Source organism: Drosophila erecta, unplaced genomic scaffold (assembly GCF_003286155.1).
Source record: "Drosophila erecta strain 14021-0224.00,06,07 unplaced genomic scaffold, DereRS2 tig00000283-arrow-arrow-pilon, whole genome shotgun sequence".
In the NCBI taxonomy this organism is placed as follows: Eukaryota; Metazoa; Arthropoda; class Insecta; order Diptera; family Drosophilidae; genus Drosophila; species Drosophila erecta.
This window is the reverse complement of record NW_020825217.1, coordinates 756,670-782,422: the sequence shown is the minus strand read 5'-3', so window position 1 is coordinate 782,422 and position 25,753 is coordinate 756,670. Positions and strand designations below refer to the sequence as shown.

Here is a 25,753-nt window from a genome sequence, read left to right as displayed (position 1 = left end):
TCGCCCACCGCCCTTTTTGTAAATCATTTAACACGCTCTCGATTTTTATTTTAATGACATCCCGGCAAAGTTACCCCTAATGGCTTAGGTTGAAGCACTTTGCCAAGGACATAATGGAGCCTGCAGACATATTCGGGTCCTTAAACTCCCGCCGCCGCCGAGAGGCTGTGTAAATTTGTTCGCAGGCGTCACTGGCTGCTTCTGGACTGCATATCCTGAAAGCTCTGTTGCTGTGTGTCCTGTGTGTTAATGATCATCATGAATATTCCGGCATTTGTTTGTTTGTTTGCTGTTTGCCTGCTCCCGCCAGTTTGCTTAGCCAAAATGTTAATATACGCCCAGCCCAGCCCAGCCCAAAACTGAATTTAACCCTGCGGCACTCGCACGGGAAAACGGCAAAGAGGTCCTGCTAAATATTTGATTAACTTTCCTACGTTCAGTGTGTGTGTGTGTGTGCGGAATCAACTTAATTAAAGTTAAACAAGCAGCTAATCAAATTTTTATTACTCAGTCTTAACCACAAGAATCCTTTACCTCTGGCTCCCGTAAAAACGTGGAGTAATTTCATTTTAAAAATGCATACCCCAAAAGGGGTACAATCGCACGTGGATTGTCTCCTTGTGGCCAAAGAAGGGAAAAAAATAGTTTCACTTTCCGTGCCAACTAAAAACAGAGTCCGTAGTTTTATTAAATAGAAGAGCTTCTACCGAAACACCGTGTAAGTTATACATTTGTGTCGTGGATTGATACAGTCCATCTGTTACTCAAACCAGTTCCGCTGAGATACGATGGACAGGTGATCCTCGGTGGAGGCCCTCTTGAGCCACCAGGCGTGCCACCGAGAAGGCGTGCGATCCTCGTAGTGTTCCATGTCGCACAGTTCCTCCTCGCCGGCCCAGGAGCTCAGGGTGCTCGACGTGACTATCCGGCGGGGCAGCGCCACCAGACTGGGGCTCATGCTGGGTAGCGATGACTGGCCGATGGCCACCTCGTAGGAGGAGGCTAGCTCCGGGGATAGCACGTTCATCTGGATGTCCTGGCGGTTGTTCTTCGACTGCTGCTGCTCCTGCTGTTCCTGCTGCTGGTTTATTTGCTTCTTGCAAGCCTTCGTGCCGGAGCAACCCCAGCAGCGCAGTGAGAGGATAGGACACATGCTTCTTGGGCTAGAAATAGTGAGTAGAATGCAAGAACTTTCAGTCCTGCTCAGTGCCCACCTGCTGGTTCAGTTTCCACCTGGAGGTGCCCTTCTATTTACGTCGTGTTGCAAGCGGCTTTTCGCTGCAAGGGGCGCCTCCAACTGAGGCAGCGCAGCCCAGAGCCGTCTGCTTTTATAGCCGCCGGGCTTGTGGGTACAGTTGTGTTCCCTGGAATCGCACTAGCCGGTCTAGCCAGTCTGGCCGAACAACTGTTTTCGGAAACCCCCATTATGCAAAATGGTGTCACTTATGTTGATTTCCAAATGCCCTCCACTCCGTTCAATATACACGTATAGTGCGCGCTATCAGGATTGTCGAGACTCGGCGGTTGGGGGGAAAATCGACTGCCCGCCGCCCACCTATTGTATTACCAATTTGCGAATGCAAATCAGACGCAGAGCGCGAATTCCGCACTAGTTTCGAATTGAATTTAGAGAACTCACATCAAGCCGATGATGATGCTGATGGCTGCGGAACAGCAGTTGGATGTGGGGCAAGGATGGCCTTGTTCGTTGGCCATGCCACAGCTTTCCTTATTCGCGGATTTCCTTATTGACGGATGCTGACCTTCTTCCAAAGGGCGATGGCAACCACATTGCGGCAGAGAAAGAGAACCCATATCTACAAGGCCAGCTCCACAGACGAATGGGTGAGTTTTCGAGGGTTCGAGGGTCTGCTGGGGGCTGTTTGCTTATCCGCCTCCTCGACTTTGCAAGAATGCGCCACCAACAACTTGGATTTCAATTAGCATTGCATACTTGCCAAGGGTCGACGACCAACAAGTTTCTGCACTAATGAGTTTTGTAATTACACGAAAGTCGACACTGGCTACAAAAGCCGAAAAGAGGCGGAAATCCCCACCCCTTCTGCTTTACATTCATGCACATTACATTTTATGAATGATTTACGCGGGCAAATTATTTGTACGGCGATAACAGCCAACGGCATGTGGGGTGAAATTGGTGAAAGTCACGAAAGTGCCGAAAGTGAAAGCAGTTTGCCATGGCGGCACACAATCAGTGCAGATTTCGTGCTGATGCACGCCATTCTAGGTCTAGCGACATAAATAAATGTAGTAGATAAGGAATCCCGTGAAAGATTAGCGTCTCGTAGTTCCAATCGAAATGTTACTCTGTTGGCCTTTCGGCATTTTCCCGTAAAGTGGAAAAATATCAATGTCATTTGCAGGCCCATAACCGAAAAAGAGTGCCGATGCGGGAAAGGGGGGAAATCAACCAGGAAAATGGGAAACTGGCATTGTTACTCGTGTAATGCTAAAAGTGATGTGTCTGTTCTGGTGGCAGTTCGGTTTCCATGGTCCCGGCTTTCCAGCATGGGCATAGTCCTTTTCGCATGGTCAGCCCCATCATTGCGGTTTTAGAACTGCATATTTCGCAAATCCCATTTGGAGTGTTTGCTTATCTGCGTGTGTGCGAGTGTTTTTGGGGAGCCCTAGGATTTGGGCCCACTCGAGATGAACGAAAAAAGGGACTCTTTTGCGAAACTCTCAGTAGAGTTTGCCCAGTTGAAAACCTTTATTAGATGGAGGCGGCAAAGGGTACAAATCCTTATGGCGAATGCAGCATGACCCGCTTAAGTTTTAGCTACACAAACAATTGGCTTGCAATCCTGGGTTTTCCCATTAACAGGGTATCTGCTAGTCCCATCATCTTCTGCAGACTCCCATTTTTTCGTTGGCCGACTTTTTTGCATGCTTTGTGTGTAGTTGGCTCTGGTTTCATGGTTCGTGACAAGCCAAGCGCATAACCACAAAATAGACGCGTGCAATAGTGGGTGGTGGGTGCTGGGTGGTGGGTGGCTGGATGGTCAGATAGACACATCCCCCCCGCCACCACTCTTGCAGTTCCATTTTCATTTTCAATTTGCAGAGCATACTTTCCGGGGCTTTTCGGTTTCTATGCCAATCTGCGATTCTCACTCGCCGCTTCAATCTCCTTTTTTGTGCGGCCTGCCACCCGCTTACCAAGCACCACCCACTTGCCAACCACCACCCACCACCCACAAGCCCCCTTTTTTTCTGGTAAGCACCCTGACAACAAGAATCCACCCCCTTTTCGGCCGCTGCCCCTGTATTTTGCTTTGTGGTCATGCCCACTTGATGCGTATTTAATTAACGTTAATTGAAATTGATTTATGTATGCAGCATGCGCACAGCCCCCTTCGCCACCCCCCTCAATTTCCACGGACTCCCTTAAAAATGTGCTGCTTGAAATTTAGATGGGGAATCGGGAAATCCGGGGGATTGGGGGGTCAATTGACAAATTTTCGGCAAATTGAAGCGTGAAAAATGCTGTGTTTTTGGGTTCATTAAATTGATTTAACGAAATGCAAACAGGAATTTTTCGGGAATAATAACGACGAATAATGATTTGAACAAATTGAAATGAGGAATTCAGGTTTTCCTCCGCGTATTTGAAATTGTATTGTATTACAGAGTCGGTTTTAGACTTCCGTTGGCATTGAAGCATCTTCGCAGACATCAAAAGCTTGCCAATTAAACCCAGAAAAGGGAATGAAGTATCTGTGAATATACACGAAAAAACATTGAGAGTATGGGAACAGACATTCGATGCGTGTTTGCCCAATTTCCACGTCATTAATTTTCCTCTCCCTGCTTTCCAAACAACGAATCTACATCTGGTGCTTTTATGCTCATCTAATTAGAGGGGAAATCTTGCGTGGCTTCCTTTCCCATGGCCATGGCTTTCCCGCTTTTCCCGTTTCGGCTCCTTCGACTTGGCTTTTATTGCATAATTTTTGGTGTGCAGTGGGTTCGGAGCGGGAGAGGTGCGGGGTTGCAATCAGCAAAGCAGCAAACAGCGAACAAAGAACCATAACAATAAAGCTAAGGAAAATAACGAAAATTCATCATAAACAGCCCGGGTAAGACCCATTCCGTCCCGAACCGTCGAAGATCGTAAATTAGAAATGGCATTTTATGCGTGCGCAAATAAAAATGCTGTGTGTGCGGCGCACATTTGGCATTTGGAGGATATCTTGGGGCTCGGCATAAAAAGTTTCTTTCGGCCCTCGTAAAATTACTCATACGACTTGTTAACCGTTTCAGCAGCCCACAAAGATACACATTGATTTTCCTGCCTTTCGTTCTCTCGCATTTTCTGCGTTTCAGGTAGGACTTTGGGATCTTTTTTTGTTGTTTTGTTTGTCGGTTTGTAAGTCCTCGGAAATGCGAGACGAATGGTATTGGTTTCTGTTTTTGTTGATTGGAAACAAGGCTTTCGCCGGTATTAAATGTTCGCTTTGATTCAATGGCAGTGTAAACAAATGGGGTTTTTCGCTGCAAGACCTAGACTCGCTCAACGAAACCTTGTTTGCCCATGCACTGCGGAAAAAACAAACAAACATTCAGGTTAGGGCATTCGAATGCGATTCGGATTTATCTCCAGTGAGCGTTGCCCCCCCTTCCCCCATCGCATTCGCAGCCCCCAATCCGAACAACAAAGGAATTTTCCTAATTATGCGTTCACCTGCACGTACGCAAAAAGCAGGTGGGTGTAGCAAAAGCAGTGCAAGTTATTTGCCACCCAACCACCCATCGCCGTGAGAAGCCAAAACCAAATCGACCGTGAAAACAAAAATCGCACAGCGCCATTTGGAACACCGCGGGTGCAGAAACAAAGGAGCAGCGGGTGGGGCGGGGTTTTGGATGTTAAACTTTCTGTGATTAACAATTACAAAAGCCAGCTAAAAATCCAATATCCCCATGAAAGAAGCAGCCTCCTCAGCCGGAGCAGAAGCAGAAGCTGAAATGGAGTTCCCTCCCCATTCGCAAGCCTCCTCATTTTTGGGCGTTGGGTGGTGGGGTCATGACAGCATTCGCTACGTGAGTTTGCCATAAGCAATTTAGCTAATTTAGCTACACAACAGCAAGGACTCCAAGGACAGGACTCCACGGTCTACAGCAAAATATGCGAGGCGGAAGAGTGACAACACCGAAGGGATAGGGCAATCTAGGGATGGAGCGGAAGAAGGACCTACCGAATAGCAGATGGAGGTCAAATGAAAGTAGGATAGGCCCGAGAAGTTTGGGCAAGCTGCATTGTTCCAATAAATGATTAATGCGATGGAAAAGAATACCAGATAGACTGAATCTTGCATTTTATAGAGAGTATCTGCTGGGAGGGAAACCCCTTACTGTCAGAGAATCTGTGGATTCCACTACGTCAACCTTTCCGCACAGCTGCAGTTGCCAAAAAGGAAAACAAGGGCAGTGCATGAAAATAACAATAAATGTTATACAGTGCCAGCAGAAAGAGCTGCACACTGGCTGTAATAGCAGCAATAGCAATAATAATAATAATCTTCCTAAGGAGGGTGCTTCAGCCCCTTCCGCAGCCCCTCTACCCCATACCCTGTACTCTGGCAGCTCCTTGCCGGACAGGTTGTCCTAATAACTATTTCTTTTTATGGCCACAACAATGGCTGCGAGGGAGAGGTCGAAGGGCAAATCAAATTTGCCTGACCTGCTATGCTATTGTGCTGGCCACGCAGCCCCTCGCAGTTCGCTCCTTTCAAGAAGAAAAATGCATCTCAATGAATTTTGAATAGTCAACGAAGGCGAAGCAACTGGGCGTCTTCGTAGGTTCGCAGGACACATAGTGGCAGCATCCTGAAAATCCAAGTGCAAATGCAATGTAATCTGTAAGCCACATTCAGCAGAAAGTGACTTGGGGCTACAAGCAGCGCCAAAAATTGGCAAAGAGATGGTTTTGTGTAGCCAAAATGAAGACAAAGGTAGCTACCCGCCTGATAGTCGTGTTGTGTGTGCCTTCGCTGGATTTATCTGTTGGCAGTTTATGGAAATCGTCGCTTTATTCACCGCCGGCAGTCACGCGCACTGCCAGCCACGCCCCTTGGTCCGATGGGGGCGTCTTGGCACGTCCCTTGCCGCCGCCGGGGGCTGGTATCTCATAATTGCGTAGGCGAGTTTAGTACTCATTAAAAGCGTTAATCGTTTGGCCGCCTTTGTCGATTTTGCCGATTTCGCTTTGTCTCTACGTCGGGCGTCGACACTGAGGAAAAAGAAGTGTAGATGCGATGCAGATGCAGATGCTATTTTATCAAATGGATGGTTTCGCAGAATGTAATACCATGCTGTCACTTGAGCATTTTTCTCTGTGCATCTGCCATGGTGAGTGAGTGGTGTTTCTGCAGTTGGAAACGCTTCAATTTTAATTCAGTGGACGCCAGTGGCAGGAGGCGGGATGGTGGACAAAAAGCGATTTGCATAAATTTCAAACAATGATAGCCGGGATCCGGTATCCGGGATCCATGCCCGTGCCCATGTCCAGAGATGGCGATGTGCTGGCAGATCCTTGGTGGGCCGAGCGCCGCCTGTCATCACGGCGGTCGAAAAAAGCGTGGAATACACTTAATTAAAATTTTTATTACACAAATTTTGCTTTTGTGTCGATTATTTTATGCTGATCATCAGCAGCAGCCGCAGAAGTGGGCGGAGCGGGCACTAATTTGCAGCATCAGCATGGTGTCTCCGCCTCCAGACAGGTGTGTATTGCATAGGCAGGGGGAGTGCCTTCCTCCACCTGCAACTCCAACTCCTTGGCCGTGGGGCAAACGCATGCAGACGGAAATTAAAAAGGAAGCCAACGCAGCAGAGTCCCTTCTCTCCGCCCGTTTCTGGTGTCCTGGCATGGTCGTCCTTTGCTTCCGCTTTTGTTTTTTGTTTTGTTCCTCGCTTTGGCGTCCTTTTGCTCGGAAGTTTCAGCTTAATATGCAGGAAATTGCATTAAAGTCGCGCGATGAAGATGTCACTTGATTGTGGGCTTTCATCAATCTCGTCATTGTTTCAGCCTTATTTTCCTGCAGCCAATGCATCAATCTGTTTGAAGGCAGGCAAAGTGGCGGTTGGATTCGCAAATATGCATATATATTAAACTTAACGCTACATACGCAGAGCGGAAGATGGTTGCTAATCGCCCAGACAAGCCCCCAACCGCAACCAAAACTAATGAGCCCATCACAGTTTGAATCCGAAGTTGAGAGCAACAGTGGCCCGGACACCTGTCCTCCAATCCATTTAACTGGCCAGAGATCCGCTGAGTGGGGCGGGAGGAGCAAATAAGTTTCAATCATGAGAACGACACAATAACAGAGGCCGACCACTCGCTCGTCCACGTCCACAGCCAAGGATGGCGAGGCGGCGGGCGTGGGCTATAAAAAATTTAAGCAATGCGGCATTTTACACCTTTGCCGGAATAGGAAGGCAGATGGAGGAGCACCTGTCGGCGATCCGGGGTCCTGGGAGCTGGTGCCGAAGGTGAAGGCGAAGCTGAAGCTGAAGCTGAAGCCATCAGAATGGCAATCAAAAGCAATGATTGTTGCTCATAAAACGGAACGGTTATGTTTATCTGGCTGGTGCCCAGAAGCGCCTATATATATGTACATATACCCACGGATGCTTACAGCGGGACTACGGCGAAGTAGTCGGCTAATGGAATGCGATGGAATGCGATGGAAGCGCAGCCCTCGACGAGCCTTTGCCTAAGTAAAAGGGAGCGCCAAGTAAATATTTAATGACAGAGCCCGTCTCGCTTGCCGTCTCGCTCGCTCCAGCGCCACGCCCACTCCGCCCCCTGGCCACTCAACGAGCGATTCTGTTGTGCTTACTTTTTGAACAAGTGCAAATGTTTTTCATGACTTTTCATTTTATTTAATTTCACTTTTATTATGATTATATTTCCAGCCGCTTTTGCGCTGCCTCGCTTCGTTTCCTTTTCCTTTTGGCTAACGATGAAATGACTTAATAAAGAAGTTGTTTCGGACTTTTTGGTAATTGGTGGGAGTAAGTTTAGCGGCCAAATGGAAATCAGTGCAGTTGAAATTGCCACCGTTGGCCTTTCAACAAAGTGCTATTTCGATGCATGGCATGGTCACACTGGCTAAATCTCTACAGGTTTTAAAAGAAACTACGCTTCCTGATTAAAGGATGCCACAACCGCACCTGAAATCCTCCGCCCCCTGGCAGCCCGAAAAGAACCCAAAACAAACAAAGCCAAATGCCACGAAAATTGAAAATGAAACGTAACACGCCGGAATCCAAGAAACAAATGGATGCTGATGGCAAGGTTTGGAGTTTTTGGAATGGGTCCTTTAGTTCGGGTTGGGGGGCCTGGTGCTGCTGCTGCTGTTGCCTTGCTGATGAGGCTGGGGAACTGACGTTGTCGGAAAAATGCTTCAGCTCAATGCAATTTGCAGCGATGGAAAAACCGGCGAAAAGCCGAGAAAAAACGGTTGAAACACAAAAAGCGTAGAAGAAATGAACGTGCAGACATGTGCGGCGCCAGTAAGCGATAGTCAGTTAGTGCTCTCCCACGGGCTGCACTGTTGTACATCTGGATGGGGCTAGATGCTGCTCGGGTTTAACTTTGGCAAGCGCTTACGCAACGTTTTGTTTGAGCCAACAGTGGACCACTGGTGGGCGAGGAGCGGCGGCAGAGGTAGCGAGACAAATGGCTGCGCCCGGGTGGCAACTGGCTGACAGGTGAGGAACGTGGCTCCAGCTCAAGCTCAAGCTTCAGCTCCTGTTTCTGCTCCAAAGGGGGAGGTCTGCGAAAGCACTGGGAAATAACACTGAAAGCTTGCCGCGGTCCAGGGTGGGGGCACAAATTTACATAAAGCAAATGAAGCCGAAATGGAGAAGTGGAGCTGGGCAGCCGGTAGCAACCCGACTGCATTGCCTTGACCAAAAGGTAAATACTTCAATTTGCGCAAAATGTTTCCCCACTGAAGCGAAAGATATAAATGGATGTGTGTGCTGAAAAATGTAAGATAAATACACTGGGCCGGGGCCTCGAATATACACCCACCACAAATTACAATGTGGGATGGAGTATTGCAGCAGAAAATTTAAGAGTTTGGAACGCATGCAGTGGTTTCAGTGGGCTGCCCTGCTGCCTTGAAGCCACCTCGCCACTTTCCACTTTCACGGCATGATTTAGAGCCGTTTGGCCCAGAGTCTGTGGTCCAATGGTGTCTTGTTTGCTTAGTGTCCTGCCACACTGTTGCACATCCTTTTCTCTTTGCCTGCCACACGTCAGAGCTCATTGACAGGCCATATGTCAGAAATTGATTCGTTGCAGCCACCTTAGCATCCCAGCATTCTGGCAACCGAACACCCGAGTGCTTTGAGTGTAGAAATTGAGATACCAAAACCAAATTACGTGCGACAATTGTGCGGCAGGACGAAGGATCTGGCAGGATGGGAACGGACCGAAGTGGAGCGGAGGGAGGCGACGGCAACCTGTGATGAAGCACTTCCTCTTCCGCCTGTCCAGCTTTCAAAAGCGATTTGTTTTGGGGTCTCGACTGCATCCGCAAGTTGTTTGTGCCCTCGTGTTTTTGCAAATGCATCAGCTAACACATGAAAGGTCTCACTGTCGCATTGCCGAGATGTCTGGCAAATGCTACGCCAAGGAGGGTTTTATCAAATGACCGTGTAACATTTTCAATTAATAAATTTATAAAGAAGTATATATTTGAGGCAACTATGATGGTCCTATGATGGCACAGAGTCCTGTACTCCCGAGAATTAACCATCCAATACACTCCACCGCTTCATCCACGTGGCCAACAAGCTTGTCACTTTTCCCGTGAAAACTTCACGTACCTGACACCTCGCGAATTCTCTTTTATGTACCGCTCGGGCTTTTTATTTTTGGGTGGGTTTCATACAAGTGCTTCAAGTAAATATCCTCTCAAGTTCTATATTGACAGCTGTCACTGGATCCCATCAGATTCCATTCCACTGCCAAGAAAATGAAATTAAGCGAAGCACAAGAGGAATAATAAGAATGAAAGCAAAGAAGGAGGAAACATTTTAATGTGCTTTATTTTTGATATTTTGTTGGCTGTTTTTTTAATTAAAAGAAATTAAAATGTAAATTTCGCCCCATCATTTCCTCGCTGTTTCCCTGCTTATATAAAACTGTTATTAAGGAACACGTAGTGCTGGCGGAGTCTAAGAGAGGAGGGACTACAAAGTGCTGCAAAATAAACCAAAAGACAAATGTAAACAACAATTAAATGTTCACTAAGCTAACAATAAACAAGGGGAGAATCCAGTCGAGGAAAGTAACCATAAGGAGACATCCTCTTGTGTGGAACGTGGGCTTGTCGGAGGTGCTGGGTGGTTATTAGTGGGAAGGTATTAGAATGGAAGAACGTCCTCTCCTCCGTGCCATCTGTTGGTTCGCCGTTTGCTACTAGCACAATTTACAAGATACGAGCATGGCTTGCCAGAACAAAGGACAAAGGATAGGAAACTCCATACATTTACAGGCCAACATTACCCGTTTAAATGCATACGAGCAAATCACTCTGATAACAAGTCGCAATAACAATACATGAGATAGTAAACCTTTGCTTGAAAATGTTTCAGACCACTTCTTATCTAGACACGAGCCAAAACAACTGTCACAACTGGCACCTCGTAGCCAAAGTATAGGCAATTAGCAAATATTCGTGGACAGTTTGGGTTAAAAACTGGTCCCTTGCGGCAGCAAAAGAAGCTAAACTAAGAAGCAAAATCTAGGGAAGTCGAAGGCGAACGAGAATGGGATTGATGCTGTCAGCATTTCGAGCCTGCTGTCTCTTCAGTGAGGCCGAGGCCGAGGCGTGTCCTGCACCGGCTAAATCCTTATCGAATCTCGAATTAAGTCGGTCGCCCAGCTCCTGCCCTTCGGACGAGTCCCTGTGTAAACAGCATAGTGCCATCGAGCTCGATGGGAGCCGTCAAATGAATCCATCGCCATTTGTCTCGCAAATGAGTCTGGACTTTGATCCATACGACAAGTGCTTTTATGTTGGTCATAGCAATTAAAATGTGATTACGATTTGCAGGAAACTTAGCTAAAGCGTCTGTGCTGTATCTGTATTTAACAGATTGGAACTAGCCCACATGCGAGAATACTTTTAAGGCATCCATGGTTGCAATATTTCGACTAAGGTCACACTTTGTGTTCCAATGTCGCTGTTCCCCTCGCTTGGTCACACTGCCAATTTGTCCTCGATTGCAGCACGTAGCAAACACAGCAAACACAGCAAGCACAGCAAACGTGGCCGCATCACTGCACAAATCCAATCAGGGGCGTAATTTCGTTGTAACACCGGGAAGACCCGTTTCCTTCGCCTGTGTGTGGGGGTTCTTAACTTATTTTGTGGTATCATTAACCTTTAAACTTGGACGCAGGCAAGCAAGCGAACTGTGTGCAGAAATTGTAAACTTTTACACTCGCCAAAGTTTCCCGCAGCCAAAAACTTTTGTGGACCGACACGCGGAAAAGGAGGACGAAGGCCAGATACACCCAAGTAAAACGTACAATTTTTAACTTTATTTTCGATTTTCGTTTGCCGCAAAAATCGTATTTGCAGGCCAAAAACTTAATTTGCGCCAACAACCAAAAAACGAACGGAAAACGGAGGGCAGCGCGCTGCAATGGAAAAGGAAAACTTTTGCCGCGCTTTACCCACCTTCCTTCGACTATTTCTTTTTAAATGCAATCAAGCGGAAATTGATACGTCACCGCCACACAGAAGTGGTGCCAAATTGTTGCAAATAAAATAGCTGATATGGAAATTTTATGCGAAAGTTTTTCTTGCTTTCTCAAGCCGCAAGAACTCGCAAACAAAGCGAGGACAGAAAGTTTGGTGTCTCCCCCAGAGAATGGAAAATTGTCTCCGTTTTCAGTATCGTTTGCTCAAAAATCTGCCATGTACTAGGTCTAGGTACAGCTGACAAATCAGAGGTCAAGGACGAATAGTCCTGCAATTTGAGATCACATCCGTAATCTGAATAAATAATGAAGAGCACAACTTTTGAGGCTGCTCATTAGATTATTCTTCATTTGGCGAGATATTTTTGTGCCGCATGGAGGAGAGGTCACAGTTGACTGACAACTTTCTTTTGTTACTGCAAATTCGTGCACACTGTTTTCATCTGCAGAGATGTTTTCATCTTTGGAGGCCAGCCCACCAATCACCGCAGATTAGCTGCCCCATTTTCGCGTGCAACTGCCGAGATTTTGAGCCATAAAAGCTAGCTTATCGGCTCTTTCTGGAAATGGAGTGAAGGCAGAGAAAGGAATGATCAAATTAAAGTTTGGCCATCAATGCGGCTTACTCGCCCGGAGTTCCATCTCATCAGGGCTGGAAAACTATGACCCCCTTTCCCTTTTCGTTGTCGTTGTCGTTGCCTCCTGGCTCACTCAAAACGCACATCAATTTGAAACTTAATCTGGCCGCACAAATAAGCCGCACCAAAAGTTAAGACCCAAAACAAATGGCTGGGGCTTTGAACTAGGCACTAGACACTAGGCCCCTGCTCCAAGCCCCCACCGCTGTCGCCGTATTGTATGCAAACAATTTACGGCGTAAATGGGCGGCAAGCGCCACAAGAAGAAGATGAAGTGAAAAGCGAGAAAAATGATATTGGGATGGGAGCTCGCCACTTGAGGATGGGCTTGAATGAAAAACTAGGCGGCGTCCCATGCATAAAACCAAAACTGAACTTCAGGGAAGTCTGAAAATGAGAAAGGGACTGAAAATGCAAGCAATAGTTGCTCCAACAAGGATAATTGAAATTCACCACGGGACTGCCGACTAGGACCACTTCGTCTTCTGGAATGCAATGCATTGGAAATATACAGTTATACATTTGTGCAGTGCTCAAGCGAAAAGAAGCGAACTGAAAGCTGCAATTGAAATATAAATGTTCCGGCAGGACTGGGCCCGATATGATTCCTCGTTGGTACGCTTTTGCTAATTTGCAACACAGAAAATGATGAAAATTCCCATTCCCAATTTTGGCAATTTTTTGCCAATTTTGCTGAAAATTCTTACAACAAAAAAAATTTATTTTCCCAATTCCGTCAAAAAGTGGTAGGGATGGTTGCGGTGGTAATCAGCTGCTTAAAACTGTCATTCTTTCATATTTGTACCCCTTAAAAAAAAGGCAAAAAATCAAAAAAAAAATTATTTTCCCAAGTCCGTCTAAAAATGATAGGGATGTTTAGCGTTGGTAATTAGCTGCTCAAAACTGTCATTCTTTCATCTTTTTGATCATTTTTATGGAAGTTATGATGAAAATTCCCTTCGAAAATATCGAATATTTGCCAACAGTCGTTTTTCCGATTTTCCGACATAAAATAATCAGTTTTTTGGCCAAAACTTTAAAAATAATTGTCTGAATATGGAATGTCATACATCGTTGAGCTCGTATTTAAATTTCAAATCGAACTGTATCAAAAAATAGAAATCAAATTTTTGGCCATTTTTTTCAAATTTTGTTGATGTTACCCCTTACAAAAAAAGACAAAAAATCACAAAAAAAATTATTTTCCCAAGTTCGTCTAAAAGTGATAGGGATGTTTAGCGTTGGTAATTAGCTGCTCAAAACTGTCATTCTTTCATCTTTTTGATCATTTTTATGGAAGTTATGATAAAAATGCCCATCGAAAATATCGAATATTTGCCAAAAGTCGTTTTTCCGATTTTCCGACATAAAATAATCAGTTTTTTGGCCAAAACTTTAAAAATAATTGTCTGAATATGGAATGTCATACATCGTTGAGCTCGTATTTAAATTTCCAATCGAACTGTATCAAAAAATAGAAATCAAATTTTTGGCCATTTTTTTCAAATTTTGTTGATGTTACCCCTTACAAAAAAAGACAAAAAATCACAAAAAAAATTATTTTCCCAAGTTCGTCTAAAAGTGATAGGGATGTTTAGCGTTGGTAATTAGCTGCTCAAAACTGTCATTCTTTCATCTTTTTGATCATTTTTATGGAAGTTATGATAAAAATGCCCATCGAAAATATCGAATATTTGCCAAAAGTCGTTTTTCCGATTTTCCGACATAAAATAATCAGTTTTTTGGCCAAAACTTTAAAAATAATTGTCTGAATATGGAATGTCATACATCGTTGAGCTCGTATTTAAATTTCCAATCGAACTGTGTCCAAAAAAAGGAATAAAATTTTTTGGCCATTTTTTGCAAATTTTGTTGATGTTACCCCTTACAAAAAAAGGCAAAAAATCACAAAACAAATTATTTTCCCAAGTCCGTCTAAATGTGATAGGGATGTTTAGCGTTGGTAATTAGCTGCTCAAAACTGTCATTCTTTCATCTTTTTGATCATTTTTATGGAAGTTATGATAAAAATTCCCTTCGAAAAATATCGAATATTTCACAAAAGTCGTTTTTGCGATTTTCCGACATAAAATAATCAGTTTTTTGGCCACAACTTTAGAAATTATTGTCTGAATATGGAATGTCATACGTCGTTGAACTCGTATTTAAATTTCCAATCGAACTGTATAAAAAAATAAGAATTAAATTTTTTGACCATTTTTTGCAAATTTTGTTGATGTTACCCCTTACAAAAAAAGGCAAAAAAATACAAAAAAAATTTTTTTCCCAAGTCCGTCAAAAAGTCGTAGGGATGGTTAGCGGTGGTAATCAGGTGCTTAAAACTGTTATTTTTTCAACTTTGTGATCATTTTTATGGAAGTTGTGATGAAAATGCCCATCGAAAATATGGAATATTTGCCAAAAGTCGTTTTTGCGATTTTCCGACATAAAATAATCAGTTTTTTGGCCACAACTTTAAAAAATATTGCCCGAATATGGAATGTCATACATCGTTGAGCTCGTATTTAAATTTCCAATCGAACTGTGTCCAAAAAAAGGAATACAATTTTTTGGCCATTTTTTGCAAATTTTGTTGATGTTACCCCTTACAAAAAAAGGCAAAAAATCACAAAAAAAATTGTTTTCCCAAGTCCGTCAAAAAGTGGTAGGGATGGTTAGCGGTGGTAATCAGCTGCTTAAAACTGTTATTTTTTCAACTTTGTGATCATTTTTATGGAAGTTGTGATGAAAATGCCCATCGAAAATATGGAATATTTGCCAAAAGTCGTTTTTTCGATTTTTCGACATAAAATAATCAGTTTTTTGGCCACAACTTTAAAAATTATTGTCTGAATATGGAATGCCATACGTCGTTGAGCTCGTATTTAAATTTCCAATCGAACTATGTCCAAAAAAAGGAATACAATTTTTTGGCCATTTTTTGCAAATTTTGTTGATGTTACCCCTTACAAAAAAAGACAAAAAATCAAAAAAAAATTATTTTCCCAAGTCCGTCTAAAAGTGATAGGGATGTTTAGCGTTGGTAATTAGCTGCTCAAAACTGTCATTCTTTCAACTTTGTGATCATTTTTATGGAAGTTATGATGAAAATTCCCTTCGAAAAATATCTAATATTTCACAAAAGTCGTTTTTCCGATTTTCCGAAATAAAATAATCAGTTTTTTGGCCACAACTTTAAAAATAATTGTCTGAATATGGAATGCCATACATCGTTGAGCTGGTATTTAAATTTCCAATCGAACTGTATCAAAAAATAGAAATCAAATTTTTTGGCCATATTTTGCAAATTTTGTTGATGTTACCCCTTACAAAAAAAGACAAAAAATCAAAAAAAAAATTATTTTCCCAAGTCCGTCAAAAAGTGATAGGGATGGTTAGCGGTGGTAATTAGCTGCTTAAAACTGTTATTTTTTCAACTTTGTGATCATTTTTATGGAAGTTATGATGAAAATGCCCATCGAAAATATGGAATAATTGCCAAAAGTCGTTTTTCCGATTTTCCGACATAAAATAATCAGTTTTTTGGCCACAACTTTAAAAATAATTGTCTGAATATGGAATGTCATACCTCGTTGGGCTCGTATTTAAATTTCCAATCGAACTGTATCAAAAAATAGAAATCAAATTTTTTGGCCATTTTTTGCAAATTTTGTTGATGTTACCCCTTACAAAAAAAGACAAAAAATCAAAAAAAAAATTATTTTCCCAAGTCCGTCTAAAAGTGATAGGGATGTTTAGCGTTGGTAATTAGCTGCTCAAAACTGTCATTCTTTCATCTTTTTGATCATTTTTATGGAAGTTATGATAAAAATTCCCTTCGAAAAATATCGAATATTTCCCAAAAGTCGTTTTTGCGATTTTCCGACATAAAATAATCAGTTTTTTGGCCACAACTTTAAAAATTATTGTCTGAATATGGAATGCCATACGTCGTTGAGCTCGTATTTAAATTTCCAATCGAACTATGTCCAAAAAAAGGAATACAATTTTTTGGCCATTTTTTGCAAATTTTGTTGATGTTACCCCTTACAAAAAAAGGCAAAAAATCACAAAAAAAATGTTTTTCCCAAGTCCGTCAAAAAATGGTAGGGATGGTTAGCGGTGGTAATCAGCTGCTTAAAACTGTTATTATTTCAACTTTGTGATTATTTTTATGGAAGTTGTGATGAAAATGCCCATCGAAAATATCGAATATTTGCCAAAAGTCGTTTTTCCGATTTTCCGACATGAAATAATCAGTTTTTTGCCGCAACTTTAAAAATAATTGTCTGAATGTGGATTGTTATACCTCGTTGAGTTCGTATTTAAATTTCCAATCAAACTGTATCCAAAACTAAAAATTAAATTTTTTGTACATTTTTTGCAAATTTTGACATTTTTTTTGCGAAATACAAGAACTTCACTCGTTCGGCAGCAATCCAAATATTATTTTGAAGAATTATCAAGGCCCGGGAATGCATTGAACTTTTGAGTGGCACTTTCTTCCAGCGCGAAGTGGCGCCGCAATTAAGTTAATTAGTATGAAGAAGGTAGTCGCAGTCCTTTCTTGTGCTGCTGGCGCAATAAACTTGATTGCGCCTATAAATATGCAGCACTTGGCTGTGATTATTGCGCGGACTCCTGCTTTTCTCAGTTCTTTTCTTTGTGTCTGTGCCTCGCCTGTACTTCTTTGCCGTGCCAAATGTATGCACTAATTGTTATTCCTCGCCCGCCCGGCTTTGTTGTCCTTATCTTGAGTCGCCTGTGGGACAAACGGAGTTGGGCCTGATCTGGCTGGAGTCCTTGAGACGCTATCAACTGCTAATAGCTTTGGGATATCTCGCCATTTCTGCTTTTTATGACAATGCTTTGCGGTCATCACACTCTCTTTGCACTCAACTTGAAAGGCGTTTATTTCAAAGCCCGTTAATCAGGGATTTCATTTGGAAGGAAGAAGAGGAGATGGTTAATGGCTCTATTGTTACCCTAAACCAAACTGGGCATACTTGCTCACCAACCTGTTCCAACCTGTTCCTCGCATAACTTTAACGTACGTCCTGGAATACCGCTTCCCCTCAAGTCAGTCTGCTGCCTAATCTGGTTTCTGCTACATCTCCGCTGCACTTGCTGTGCGCAATCGGCTTATCTTATCTTCCACTCTTCCGCTTCCTTCCTCTCGATGGTCGCATCCAATCCAATCCAATCCCATCCAATCCCATTCAGTACCATCCATTCGATCCATCAGCAGCGCTCCAACTAATAGTGGGCGTGACGTGAGCAAACCTCCTCCGCCTGACAGTCTGTCGCTCTTGTTTGGCATTGTTAATCTTTAACCTGAGTCCTAATCCGTGCGTCATGATTGAAAGCAGCTGCAAAATCGTTGCGTGGCTGCTGTGGCTTCTCCTCAGCTCATCCTCAGCATTTACCTCTGGAGCGAAAAAGCCGGGAAAATGGGGTGCACCGGGAAAACACATCGCACATACGATGACGCGATGACGACGACATCGCCTAATCTGATTGCCCTGATGTACTCGCCCTGTGCCAATTTGTGTCAATTTCGATGGCGCCCGAGCAGGAACTTTGCCGCTCTAAGCTGAGCTGCCTTCGACTTTGCCTAGCTTGCCTAGCTGCTAATTAGTTCAGCCAGGTGGAGATGCTGCAGGTGCAGGTGCCCTTGGCACATTAGACGTAATGAGAAGTCCTCCGTCGGGAGCAGTGGTGAAACGCCCCTCTAATGACTCCGCAGGCAGAACATGTACAAAGGACGATAAAAATTGTATTATTTTCGCGTGCAACCTTGGAAGCAGTCGCTTTGCAACTTGCTCTCCCTTTCGCTTTGAGCTGAGTGAATAGTCTGGGTATCTGATAGTCGATAGTTGTTTCGGTTTGAAAAGGGGGACTTTTGTGCTAGGATATAGAGCGTGTGCAGAGTCACAAATACAGGCTGTTAATGTCAAACTTGATTTTTCGCAGTGCATGCATGCGGGGGATAGGTTAAACAGAAAATGGAAATTGGCATGGGGATGAGGAATGGAGAATGTTGAAAGGGGAAAAGGAAAAGAGGAAAGGCGCGGTGCAGCGCCGCAGGGCAAACTCAATGCCGGGCCAGGCCTCCCATGTGTGTTTGTGGCAAGTTAATGACACACCTTAACCCATGTTAACCTAGTTTTTCATGTTGTGGTTATTCTTGTCGTGCTTGTTCTTCTTTCCACTTGACCCAAAGCCAAAAAAAAAGGTGAGTGGTATGCGTATGGGCCTGGCCTTCATGCGGTTGACATGAATTTGGCTGCGGCGTGATTGGCCTACTTTCCGCTTTTTTCGCACAGCTTACTTGTGACCATGCTGCATTTGCCGCGCTATTTCTCAACTGCCAAAGTAAAAAGATAACCAGAAACCAAAACCAATAAAATATGACGAATATGGAAAGAACTAGGGATGCATTGTGAAAGAAGCGAGCGCGTTTAATTAGTCACATTCCGACATCATAATACCTCTGATAATGCAACCAGCTTAATATAAACAAATGGGAACATAAAGTGTGAAATGTGGAGCGGCATTCCTCGAAGGACTTGTGGATGGCGAGCTATGGCCTTCATTTATCTTCCTCAGCCGCAGCTGCTGCTTCTTCCCAGCTTGTTAAGCATAATTAAAATCACTGAGCGGGATGGCGAGAGGCGCGGAGAGCCGGGGGGAAAGGCACAGAGCTAGTGAGTAAGTGTGATTAAAAGATTGCAAATTTCCGTTGTCATCGTCGTCGCCAGCATTCTCATTCTTATTCAATTTTAAGCTCGCTCCTTGCTGGCCAAATTGAATTTCTCGTTGCACTAGACAGCGAGTGAGTGGGACGGAAATACGGCGAGAGCGAGACAGAGGCAGACAGAGCAGAAATGTATTGAACTGATCTTTAAACTTTATTCACGTTTAGTCCCCAATTATGGCGGTCTAAATAGGGCTCAGTACTAGTACGCCCTGCAGGGGCTCAAAAGTGCTTTTTCGAACGGAAGCCTCCTCGTATCTAGACTTTAATGAGTGAATGGGGGTTGTGGTGTGCAGACGTTATGCAAATGCTTTAGCCCCATTGAATTTGATGGCCGCGCATAAATGTAATTATAATGTGCATTCTATACACCAACAAACATAAATGCATAAGTGCATAAATGCGCATGTGTGCGTGTGTGTGGACAGTGGATTACGTAATGCCGATGCAGTGAATACGATATAATGTGTTATGCATAATGCATAATGCATGATCGCACTCCTTAATCAACGCCAAACGAGCGACATTTAATTTTAATTTTAATTAATTTTGTCATTTGCTTTTTACACTGATGACGATGGGTTTACTGGAGAACGAGCGAGTCTGTAATCCATCCATTTGCGAGTTCTGCTGTGGACGCAGCTGTGCTGTGGTGCTGTGGATTGTGGGGCGTGGATTGGTGGACTGGTGGATTTGTGGGAGTAGCTGGGTAGTAGCAGGTAACCATCCGATATCGGCAGTGCTGCGAAATCAGCTTTCGGGGAAGCACCGCATAATCAGAGGGCGGGATGTTTCTGGGCTTCTTGGTGGATCTGCTATATTGCCGGCGCTGCGGCGGCGACTGTATGATGGAGTTTCCATCGACTCCGTCGATGGAGGAAGCAGCGCCCAAAGTGGTGAAGGTTGAACTGCCGCCGCTGCCGCCACTGACCTTTGAACTCATCTGCCATCCGTGGGCTGGCGAGCAGGAGTGGCAGGATGATGGCTTCGATGCCTTCGATGGCTTCGATGGTTTCGATGATCCCAGGCTGCCGGAAACCATCATTTGATTCAAAACAAAGCCCAACGCTCGCTGCCCGCACTCCACTTCATTTGGTTTAATTAAAACTCTTTTTGCCATAATCCAATTAAGACCAAAGGCAAAAACCAAATGACAACAAATGGCATAATGGCCAGACAACAAAACAGCCGGCAAAAAAATAGAAAAACTCGACAAAACTCAAACAAAGCTGCGCACAAAGCAAAAAAAAAAAAAAAAAAAAACTGAACAAAACAAAATGCAAACAAACAATGCAATAAAATTCAATTACAACAAAATTTTAATTAACTTTTTGCAATCAAAACACAAACCAAATGAGGAGACAACAGGCATACGAATTGAAAACCAATAAAACAGGGCGTAATAACCAATCTACAGGTCATCGATGGACAAGAGTGGTCTAAACGAATCCAACAAAGCCTGTGTACGATAGCTTCAAATGGTATAACATTACTTGAGTGTATGTGCGGCTATGTGCGGTAAATGTTTGGATTCGATTGTGAATGCCAAAACACCAGGCACAGTTTCCTAAACAGTGCAAAGAAAGAACAAGAGTCGAGTTCCAACTAACGGATACCCTTTAGTCTGTTAAACAGTTTGTTGTTCACATGTGTGCTTTGCGCGTACTGGTGGAGTTGTGTAGAAATATGAAAATAATGTTTATAAACTGTGGAAATGTTTTTTTTTTGTTTGGTGGGGGCAGATCACATTACGTATACGCAGACCACTGAAAAATGTTCACTGTTGCACTGTTCCATTGTTGACCTATCAATTGGGTCCGCCTTCCGGTTGTGGAATACACCAGTGTAAACTCGTTTTACCCAAAGCAATTCCCAGTCGGATGAACCGGAGCTACTGCAGCCCATCAAGATCTGCGCCCCTCCTCCGTGCAGCATTGTCCACCCACCCACTGAGTCCCCTATATATTCACATCTGTATCGCAATCGCGAGAAAGACAACTTTTAGTGAGACATTCGCTGGAAACTTTCAGCAGAGCGGCAAACGACACCTAAACCGACTAATGGGCAAAGTCACCTCCTTTGGCAGCAGGAGCTTCGGGGGCTTACTTCACCCATTGTGAGCCATTTGTTTGCTGGAATTGCATTCGTGGCTGCGAAATTACATTTTCCGTTTCCGTTCTTGTTGCGACTGCGTAGCACATTTGTAAAACTTGTGTGTTTAAGTCTGAAGTGTCTGAAGGAAAGTGGACCCACCCTGCCACCCAGCCACTCCAGCAATTAATGCCAAATGTGTTCTGTTTAAGGCCTCCGACTGCTTCATTTCCTTCCAATTAAGTCGCCAATTGGCAGGCCAGAACGCCCCTGATTAAACAGGTGTACGGATGTGGACGGCAAAATCCGGTAAAACCACGGCAATCTTTCACGCACGCAAGTCGAGCCGAACTTTCCACCTTTTCAGCTTTTTGCCTAATCCAATGCTTTGGCCAAGTTTTGTCGCAGCGGTCAACGCCAGCGGTGAAATGCCAGCCGTTGATTGTCTATACAGTCGAGTCAGGGAAATGTGTAAAATGTATTTAATGTGTTCGACTTTTAGCGGAAAATGGGCGTATATATCATATATCATCCTATCATATCAATCTCAAAGTCCCAACAAATGTACGCCTAGAACTGGTCGGAAATATTTCTCACTGAACCAGATGACCCGGCGTCTTGGCGAGATCTACCATAAATCCGATAGTAGCGCTCCAAGGCCTCGTAGGAGACCCGTGCTGGCCGCAAAGAGGGGCGAAGGTAGTCCGTCGATGGAGATCCAGCCGGAGGCGGAACTGGGAGTGAATCGTGGTGCTGGGCCACGGTTGTGTCGCTCCTCTGGCGGATCTGCTCCTGTTTGGGCTGCAGGTCGGGCGGCTCATCGTCCAGGTCAGCGTTGTTCCGCTGATGGGTGGAGCTGGTGGAATCCGCTTCGACATTTCCCTGGGCCCTGATGCAGGCAAAGAAGTCGCTTAGACTGGAGCACATATCTGTCGTTTCTGGGCGAGCTTGTCGCAGGTTCCACCTCTTTTATAGTGGTTCCCCCTGCGCAGCTGTTTTTGGCCAAGGGAATGGCGTTGTCAATTAGTCCTCAACTCAGTCATTAGATGACTAATCGGACTTGGTTATGGTACTGAAGTGCAGCTTAAGCAGCAAGCGAACAAATAAAAGCACTTCCTAATAAAATTGGAGTTCTTAGGCGGCACTTACTTTAAGTAGGGGAATATACTCCTCCACAGCTTACCAAAGGTTAACTCCGACTTAAGCGGAGATGTATGAGAGCGTGCCATCAAGTCAAGCTGCCACTTCCGCTTTCCCATTCATCATCAGTAGAGGAGGCTCCTTCATATTTCGCACAACAATTTGACATCCATCAATCAATGGGCTCCACACCCCCGTCCTCCGCCGCCTTGACTGAGTGGCCACTTGAATGGCAAAAAAAGCGGAAATTAATGCACTTAAGACATTCAAAATAGACGGCAGTCGATCTCTCGCGCGGTTCAAGTGGAACCCTTAGCGGCGTTTAACCAGCTTCCTCCGCGTCCTTTCTCCCTTTGGACTCTTGGGCTCTGTGGGCCACTTGGGTGATTAATTGGAAGGGAATTCCTAGAGGGCTCTTTTCGCGGCCGACTTTTCACCTTTCCTAAAAGGCATGCCATTGAGTTGCTAAACGCGCGAAGTAAGCGACCAAGGGTGAAATGTGCGCCGTTTTCCAAAATTATTGTAATACCAGGTGCAAGGAAACAGATCCCAGCGACAAGAATTGTATTAGCTAGAGAGCATTATCCCTATTAGCCGCAAATTGTGTGTCATTTCCCATGATTGATTCATTGATGGATAGACCATCCATCGGGTGGCTGTGTGGATGATTCCCAGTGAGACACCAACCTTCCTTGCAGAAAAAAACAAAAAACATAAAAGACCTCAAAATAATCTTTCTTCAATAGCTTAAACACAATTCACCACACCGAAAAATACTGGGAAGTTCTTATTGGCAGGGTAGGTGTCTGCACTAAAGTGAATAATGAGTGGGAGAGTGTATCAGATAAATGGTTGCATAGGGTTGTAGAATCGGCTATGCAATTACACTGTAAATTTCTTTAGAAATCCCTTAAATACAAGGGATAGAATGTATCTATAGAAAATATTACTAATTCGTGTATAGACCAATTGCCTAAAACTTATAAAGGTAAACATCTACTCTGTGGGGGAAAAAAACCAAGAAGAAACGCTATGGTCGAGTACCTTGGCTATCTGATACCCGTTACTAGGGTAAAACATTTTTATAATTAACGCGCCTTCAGATATAGATGGCGGCAGGTAATATTTTACACATATCTCAAAAATTAAGTATCTACCGTATTTTATTCGAACCTTGTATACAAATATGTAGTTTTATTTTAATAGTGGCAATATTAAGAAAATATATACTTAAGTGCTTTACCTCCTAGTAAATATTTCTGAAAATCTGTTAAGCCTATGTATTTACTATAGTTATGTTAAAATGAAGCATACATCCTAACAATATTAATTATATATTTAAAACCATGGATAAGACATCAAAATTAGGCCACACTTGTAATTAAGAAGTAAGTTTTTGCTATATCCTCAAGATAAAGAGATATACGTACATATGTCTGCTTTGGCAACTGCAACGTTAACATTGATGCGTTTTAACCAAGTCCCCTTCTTTCCACTTGCAGCTAACGGAGCTCGAACAACGCGTCATTGAAGCGGAAGAACGCGCCGAGGAAGCCGAAGATAAGGTAAGCCATTAAATGACTGGCAGCCCCCGCTTCTAATCCTTATCTCTGGGGTGGCGAAATTAAAACGAGGGCACGGGGATCCGTCTATCCCCCAACATTGGAGGGGAGCTTTTAAAGGTGGTGGGTGGAGGGTCCCCAGATTTTCATGACAATGGTGTTCTATACAGGGGTGGAGCAGCTGTAGCTAAAGGGGCCACTAACAGCTGTGGCGCACAACAAAACTGGTCCGCCGACCGAAAAGTTGTCACCAACTCAAGCGGCAGATAGACACTGCACGAAATAGAAGGAAATTCAGAACATACACGTAGCATTGTAATAAGATTCAATCGAGGGAAAGATCTTGAGATACAACTTGCAGTGATTTTTTTGTAACTTGTCTATACAAATGAGGTTGCTTAGAGTGTTGAAAGAGTTGTTGTTCGCATAACCATAACCACCTTGTATTTTGTTGAGTGCCTCTACTTCTGTAAAGGGATGGGTAACGGACTCCACAGCGGGTGCTCGGTACACAAGCCTACGTCGAGTTCCGCCCAGTACTCGGTACCCCTTGGCACCCAGTGCTCCCCGGAAATACGCTTTAATGCAGGCCTGCGTTGGAGTTCGTGCGGCTGCAAGCGCAGAGAAGCTTTACAGCTCCCCCTGGTCTGTGTGGCACAAAACTACCCCAAAAGGACGAAATACACAGGCTGTAGATACAGCCCCCTTCCAGTTGCTCGATTTTGCCCCAGCCCATCGTACTTATGCTTTCAATATCAAATGCGCATTGTTTGCATTAACAAGTCCCTGGAGCCTTTTGGCTTTGCCTAACGCAACACCCCAAAAAACAAGCGAAATGCAAATATTTACACCACCTCCCTCGCGACATTTAGTTCTGCCTCTGCACTGCCCAAAAGAAGGGCCGGCCCTGGGAATTTCCGCCAAAAAGGAGTGCTTAGTAGGGCTAATGGTGGAAAAAGCGTTGAATACCCTCAAATCAAGCAGCAAATATTCCCCGTTCGAGACAACAACCCATTTCTCTCTGTGCATTTCATGCTCCCATTCCCGCAGCCAGATCATGGGTAGCTCAGAGAGATAGAGCTACCGTTGCCCGGCGATGTTTGCCTCTGATCCTTGGCCACCTCCGAATCCCCGGCTTCACTTAGCAACCCAGTCCCAGGACAAACTCCGGTAACCCCGGATACTTAACAAAGCGGGGCCAACCACTGTGACAAATTGAATTCTTGTTACTTTGTTTGCCCCGAGATTAAATTCATGTACAAACACGTGGATGTTAACTAGCTAACAGGATGGGCCAGAATGGCCATAGCCACCCCGATTTCCCAGTTCCTCCTCTGCTCCTTACTCCCCCTTTAAATTGCCGGCAACCCTTCGGTTTTTTGGGGGCCAAACCGTTAACAGCCTCTTTACTTATGCTTCAATTAGTCGTGTCGGGGCTTCAAAATGTGTTAGCTCATTATAACTATTACGCGAGGAAGTGGAAGTGGGTGGAAAGCATTACTAGCGTTTCCGAGGGCGGAATCTTTGTGGACATCAATATAACATCAGAATGTGCTTAAGGGATTTATCGTGGCTTTAGAAACAACACGGTAGTTCATCATTCCACCAGTATTCCTTGTCTATCTAACGATTAACGCCGATCCCATCAACATTGGGCCAACATTTTGGCAGCCCGCAAGCAGTTAAGGTCGAAAAACCAGTTGTTTGTCTGCATATGGGGGAGCAGTAACCTTGGGAAAACTTTGAAATGCCCCAACTCGGTCAATTGGGATTTTCCAACGGATCTCGATCTGGGAATCGGTGGCCAGGTGCAGTG

At 44.2% G+C, this 25,753-nt stretch overlaps 4 protein-coding genes across 9 annotated transcripts in view; 2 read left to right on the top strand and 2 right to left on the bottom strand.

Moving 5' to 3' along the window:
- LOC6555766 (uncharacterized protein CG43867) overlaps positions 1-25,753 on the top strand; it is a 123,039-nt gene that overhangs the window by 73,867 nt on the left and 23,419 nt on the right. For all 6 annotated transcript variants that reach the window (XM_026983112.1, XM_026983114.1, XM_026983115.1 and 3 more), the window contains one exon: positions 23,878-23,940. In XM_026983112.1, the coding sequence (XP_026838913.1) occupies positions 23,878-23,940 (63 nt within the window). The remainder of the gene's footprint in view (positions 1-23,877; positions 23,941-25,753) is intronic.
- Positions 661-1,286, bottom strand: LOC6555765. Its single transcript, XM_001982402.2, has 2 exons — positions 1,215-1,286; positions 661-1,163 (listed from the first exon to the last, which is right to left on the bottom strand). Exon 2 carries the CDS (start codon positions 1,151-1,153, stop codon positions 761-763), a length of 393 nt encoding a protein of 130 aa, XP_001982438.1. The 5' UTR covers positions 1,154-1,163; positions 1,215-1,286; the 3' UTR covers positions 661-760.
- On the top strand, positions 19,885-20,380 carry LOC6555764. The gene has a single exon (XM_001982401.3). It carries the CDS (start codon positions 19,933-19,935, stop codon positions 20,191-20,193), a length of 261 nt encoding a protein of 86 aa, XP_001982437.1. The 5' UTR covers positions 19,885-19,932; the 3' UTR covers positions 20,194-20,380.
- On the bottom strand, positions 21,729-22,168 carry LOC6555799. Its single transcript, XM_001982400.3, has one exon. The coding sequence runs from the start codon at positions 22,160-22,162 to the stop codon at positions 21,806-21,808; it is 357 nt and encodes a 118-aa protein (XP_001982436.1). The 5' UTR covers positions 22,163-22,168; the 3' UTR covers positions 21,729-21,805.